The 6,000-nt window shown below is 35.1% G+C and overlaps 1 protein-coding gene across 8 annotated transcripts in view; it reads left to right on the plus strand.

Annotated features, from left to right (window-relative positions):
• Positions 1–5,378, plus strand: part of ROBO1 (roundabout guidance receptor 1) — a 1,115,129-nt gene extending 1,109,751 nt beyond the window's left edge. For all 8 annotated transcript variants that reach the window (XM_019750008.3, XM_074333370.2, XM_074333356.2 and 5 more), the window contains 2 exons: positions 1,897–2,093; positions 3,692–5,378. In XM_019750008.3, the coding sequence (XP_019605567.1) occupies positions 1,897–2,093; positions 3,692–3,706 (212 nt within the window). In that variant the 3' untranslated portion in view covers positions 3,707–5,378. The remainder of the gene's footprint in view (positions 1–1,896; positions 2,094–3,691) is intronic.
• The last annotated feature ends 622 nt before the right edge of the window (positions 5,379–6,000 follow it).

Consider the following 6,000-nt stretch of genomic DNA (forward strand, 5'->3'; position numbering starts at 1 on the left):
TCTATGCTCTTTCACAGGAGGGTGTGACCTCCTAAGATGGGTGGAGATCTGTTGACTCAGATCCTTATCTTGCTCCAGACCACCTCTTGTCATCTCTTGTTGTAAAAACAGATAAGTGGCTGGAGGCAGTTAATCCAAGCAAGTTATGAGCTTTTTCTGTGGGCACTGTGGGCCCCCTCCCATCCCTCCTCCTTCTCCTACACTGTCTAACTTCTACCTAAAAATTGTGTTAATCAGTGTAGACCAAACAGGGAAAATGACAGGTATCTTAGGGGAAATAATTTCAGTTTTGAATGAATTAAGGTGCTGAATTAGAATAGATTGATAGTGGTTTCCAGATTAAGGGCAGTGAGAATTCCAGAGATATAAGGACTGAAACATGGTGAGCATTATATCAAATTCAGCAGTGAATTTTCTGTTTCACTGTGGGCATGAATAGATTTCATTGGGATACAGAGTGAATGGGAGTTGTATCTACCACTAACTATTGAGTCCAAATTACTTATCAAGAAGCTTGGCTGAACAGTGAGGAGAGAAATAAGGTATTGATTCATGTAAACAATAAGCATACGGGAAAGTTTTTAGCAAGAAAGAGATTGTTTTCATATTGTAGTTTGTAGAAACTGAAGTCAGGGATACATGATAAAAGATAAAACTAGAAAGGTGCTTGGACCAGATTAGGAAGGCCGAGCATACTATTCTAGAGTTTGGGGTTTATGATATAAAGAGTGGTGCACCAGCAAATCATTTTGAGGAAGAAATGACAAAACCAGATTTGTATTTTAGAAAAATACACAGAAAATGGTTGACAAAACAGGCACAGAAGACGAAGTTTACAGGAGACCAGGTGCTATGAAGTTCAAGTGCGGGAGGAGTGGTCCTCATGGACCGAAACCTCAGCGGTCAGATGAATGCATCAGGAGTGAGAGCGCTGATGGATAGAATGGAAGGAGAAAGGTGCATCCAGGAGAACTACATAGGCTGTATAAGTAGATGGCTTGTCCTTTCCAGGAAGAGAATGTTTGGGCGCAAAGGTGTGGGAGCAGTGATTTAGAGCTGGTGTTAGGGAGCTAGAGCCAAGCCTTCTTCCTTCCACTGGAGAGAGAAGTTCCATGGAAACCACATTTCCTTCAGACCCTGTGGATAATAGAGGAAACAGTTGGGGGAAGAAGACAAAACTGAATGTAGAAAAGTTGTTTTTGTATGTGTTTGGTGTCTACACCAGGGTAGAGTAGACAGGCTTTGGAGAAAGCAGCATGGAGATAGAAATTCAGGAGACGGCAGTTAACTGGAGTGGCTTGCTTTTTGAAGCTGGCAACAATGGCAGGCTTCTGAGATTCAGGCTTGGACCATGTAACTATGATATTGAAATGGAGGTTGGCCTCTTGGTATCTGAGAAGTGAGCTGGAGCTTGGCTCTGTTTTGGTCATTCTAGGAGACTGGGTTTTGTTTCTATCAATGCCTTATAACCTTCATAGTTTACACAGAAATTTCAGTCTCCTCTGTTTTCATATCAACACCAAAATCTCCTCTAGGTGTGGATACTAGTATCACTTTTTTAGAAAAGTGAAAAAAGTGAAGTCTAAAACAATCAGAGATCCCATAGTGAAGGATAGAAATAGAAGCCAAGTTTACCTCTTTTAATGATCCCAAGTGAGTTTAAAGTGGATAAGAGCTTATGAGTGGAATCCCAACCACTAATAGGAAAAAACAAGGCTTGTTATTTGCATTTTCAAAAGACAGTGCTGTCTTACTCATTGTTGCTATAAATCATCCTCATTTATTCCTGAAAAAGCCTGATGTGTTCCCATTCAGAATTATAGATATGAGTGATACATTTATACAATAAAAATGTATAATGGTGTTCATATGCACTTGTTGTGTTTCATTACACAGAGGATATTCTACCTTACTGTAGACCTACTTTTCCGACATCCAATAATCCCAGAGATCCTAGCTCTTCAAGCTCAATGTCATCAAGAGGATCAGGAAGCAGACAAAGAGAACAAGCAAATGTAGGTCGAAGAAATATTGCAGAAATGCAAGTTCTTGGAGCATATGAAAGAGGAGAAGATAATAATGAAGAATTAGAGGTATCTATATATTTTTTTCAAGTTTCTCAACATTAGGCTAGTTATTGTATAGGCCTCAAAGTTAGGAACATCCATCAGTCTACAGGAATATTTGTTTTATCATAAACTCCTAATGTCAGTGATGCCAGAAACTGTAATTCTGAAAATAGGGTGATTTTCTTGAAATACGTTCCAAAGTTTTAAATGGTAGTACTAGTTTCTTTTTAGATCTAGGGTTCATATTCATCTGCAGATATTCAGATACGAAATTTGTATGGCAAACATGTTGTTAGGAAATAAGAACTATCCATCTAAATAATTGTAATTCATGGAACTGCAGTAGGTTATAAAACCCAGTAAGGTGACAGTTCTTAGATGTGAATGAGGCTGTTCTGCCTGTGTTATCTGCCACCCTGGTGATCACTGGGGTTAATCTGGCTGATTTGGCCAACTGTCTTCCATCTTCGATCTTCTGAAAATGGGAATTTGGTCCTAGACACTGACCTTCCCAGATGAAGGAGAATGTTTCTTGAATCAAAAATATACTCCTTTGTTGGAATTATGGTTAGGGATATCAGATAGAGTTGGCAATAAATTATATAATATTTAAAATCAACTGCCTATTTTTAAGATTGAGTTTTTTTCCATTTCATAAGAAAACAAGTTGAGTACCATTCTTTTTTTTTAAAATAAATATAGTTGACCCTTCAATAGTGCTGGAATTAGGGTCATTGATTCCCATGCAGTCAAAAATCCACATATAACTTTAAATCCCCAAAAACTTAACTACTAATAGCCTACTGTTGACTAGAAGCCTTAACAATTATATAGACACATATTTTATATGTTATATGTATTATATATTGTATTCTTACAGTACAGCTAAAGAGAAGAAAATATTGTTAAGAAATTCATAAGGAAGAGAAAATACATTTACAGTATTTATTGAAAAAAATCTGTAGATCCACGCAGTTCATACACGTGTTGTGCAAGTGTCAACTGTATATTTAATCACAAGTAAATTTTATGATAGAAGGTGAAAAATTATAAGTAATTATTTCTGATGAAATTTTCTATAATGCCCAGTGTATTTGGATTTTGAGGTTTGGAACAAGAAGATTTTCCCACTGCAAAGACTGATACAGAGTTTGTTGTTCAAGGATTTTTGTTTTGTGTGTGTTCTTTTTCATTTTTGTGTTTGTTTTTTTTGTTTTGTTTTGTTTTTTGGGTGTTTTTTTTTTTGACAGAACCCTTTTGGGGGATGAATATAGATGAGTATATAAATGACTCTAATACCTGAGACCAATAAAAATAGACCTATAATGATGAGTTGGGACTAGGAGGAGTAGAGAACTCGGCTTACTACTTCTTCTTTCTCTCTTGTGCCACACTGCCCAACATAGAGACCCTGTGGAACACAGTTTGGTGCTTGTTAGAGAAAAATTGGATTTGCTATCAAAACCAGCTAATGACAAATGAATTAGTTGCCATGAGCACTTTCCAATGCATGCCAGTGAATGAATGAAGAAACACAAACATAAGAATAAAAACACATAAATAAATATAAGACAATAATCCAAGATTTCTTTTCAAATGTGACAATAACGTATCTCTTACAGGAAACTGAAAGCTGAAGACAACCAGAGAGGCTTGTGAGATCTAATGTGAAAATTGTCACTCAAGATGCCTCATGTCTGATGACACATGACGCCAGATAAAAAGTTCAGTGCAATCAGAGTGTACAAATTGTCGTTTTTATTCCTCTTATTGGAATACCATTTTTTAAAATTGTATTGAGGTTTTATTGTTGTTGTTTGATCCCTATTCCTATGAAGAACCTCCCTATTCCCCTCACTGTCGGGACAAACCATTACACCTGACTTCCAGCAAGGGAAGTAGTTGACTTCTTGCTTCAGTCATCAGCCAGCAGCAGAGAACTGAACAGTTCTTTGCATTTTGCCCGTGAGATATGGCACTGCACTGCTTATATACCAAGCCGATATATAGCAAAATATTGATCAAAGACACAAAGTTGATGAATCAACCTCATGCCAAGGGCTCTTAAGATATAATCTTTCTATAACCAACTGCTAATGCAAATTCAAACATACTTCATTTTAACATGATTTTAAAGTCAGTCTTTCATACCACCCTCTGCTGGGAGAAAAATAAAACGATACCAAATGCAGAACAACCACAATCCATTTAAGTGGGGTAGAAACATTGTAAATATATACTCTTTGCAACCCCTGGTGGTACTTTATTTTATCTTCATTTCAATCACTGAAGTATATTCTTATTGGAAACGTTCTTTTGGATAAGTAGGCATAAGCCAGTTGGATCTCTGGTTGTCTAGTCGTTGTCATAAGTAAGCCTAGCAAAAACCTTGTTCTATTTTTCAATCCAAAAGCAATTAAAAATGCGTATTACAAACAAATGGATGTTTTTAATGACCAATTCCATTGAATGAGGACATCCCAATCTTAACTGGCCTAAACTTCTTCTGGTAGTGTCAGTTCAACTTTCGGAAGTGCCACTTAAGGAAGTTTGATTTTTGTTTTTGTAATGCACTGTTTTTAATCTTTTTTTTTTTTTTTTTTTTTTTTTTTGGTTTTAAAAGCACAATCACTAAACTTTATTTGTAAACCATTGTAACTATTAACCTGTTTTGTCTTATTGAAAAAAAATGTTGAGAAACATTTTTAACCTGTTTTGTTAATGCTCTATGTTTGTATTTGGAATATTTGAATGATGACAGATGGTGAAGTAACGTGCATACTTTATTGCGGGCCATTAACCCAATGGTTCTTACTTTTCTTGGACTTAAAGAAAAAGAGGTTTAAGTTTGTTTTGGCCAATGTTGAAACTTACATTTCCTTAAAAGCTCAAATAGAGGCATTACTTGCTTTGAATTGCCAAATGATGCCCTCTGACTGTAGATTTTTACGATCCTGTTTTGTTGTTATATAAATTCAGTTGACTTTATAATTGGTGCTATTTGAAGAAAAAAAATGTACATTTATTCCTACACAGGTATCAGACCTGATCCCGCTGGAAAACAAAGCCAAACAAAACTGAACCACAAAAAAAGCTGGTGTTCACCAAAAACTAAATGTGTTCACTTAGATAATTTGAAAGTTGCATAGAAGGGATGTGCAGTACTAAGGGAACAATCCATGTGATTAATGTTGTCATTATGTTCATGTAAGAAGCCTCTTATTTTTAGCCATAATTTTGCATACTGAAAATCCAATAATCAGAAAAGTAATTTTGTCACATTATTTATTAAAAATGTTCTCAAATACATCATTCTTTCTTGTGTTTATTTCTTTGTCTTTTCATTGTGTGATAAAATTTATTCCATTTAATCACAAGTCGTGCTGTTTTCACATTTCACCACTATATTATCAGATGAATAAACATTCTGTTTTATAAACAACCAGATATTACTAGTAAGGGACAAAAGCTCATCTTACTCCACTAAAATTAAAGATGTAAGATGAATCAAAACCTGAAAATTAGTCATTTGATCAGAGAGGAAGTTTTTAATATTAAGGATGTACTAAACTATATGTGTATATCTGAATTTCAATTAACCTATTTCTGAAATAATTAGGATTCAACTACAATAAATCTGATTGATGAAATTCAGGCCACTTATGTTCTGTCAACAATAATTAATATAAATCCAAAATAAGTATCAGTAACTATCTGCTTTCTTGTTACAAATTTGTATGACATTTTAATAATGCAATACCTATCACATACCAGGTTGCACATTATTGTGCATTAAAGTCAGCATATTCAACTTTGGATGCATGAAATGGGCATCAGATCTTGAAGTTCCAAGAGCAATAAAATCTAATGAACATTTTTTTCCTGTGACATATACATTGCTAAATTTTGTGTTGATCACAATTTGAAAATC

This window comes from Rhinolophus sinicus, chromosome 17, assembly GCF_057876585.1.
Source record: "Rhinolophus sinicus isolate RSI-liver-muscle chromosome 17, RSI-T2T, whole genome shotgun sequence".
NCBI lineage: Eukaryota > Metazoa > Chordata > Mammalia > Chiroptera > Rhinolophidae > Rhinolophus > Rhinolophus sinicus.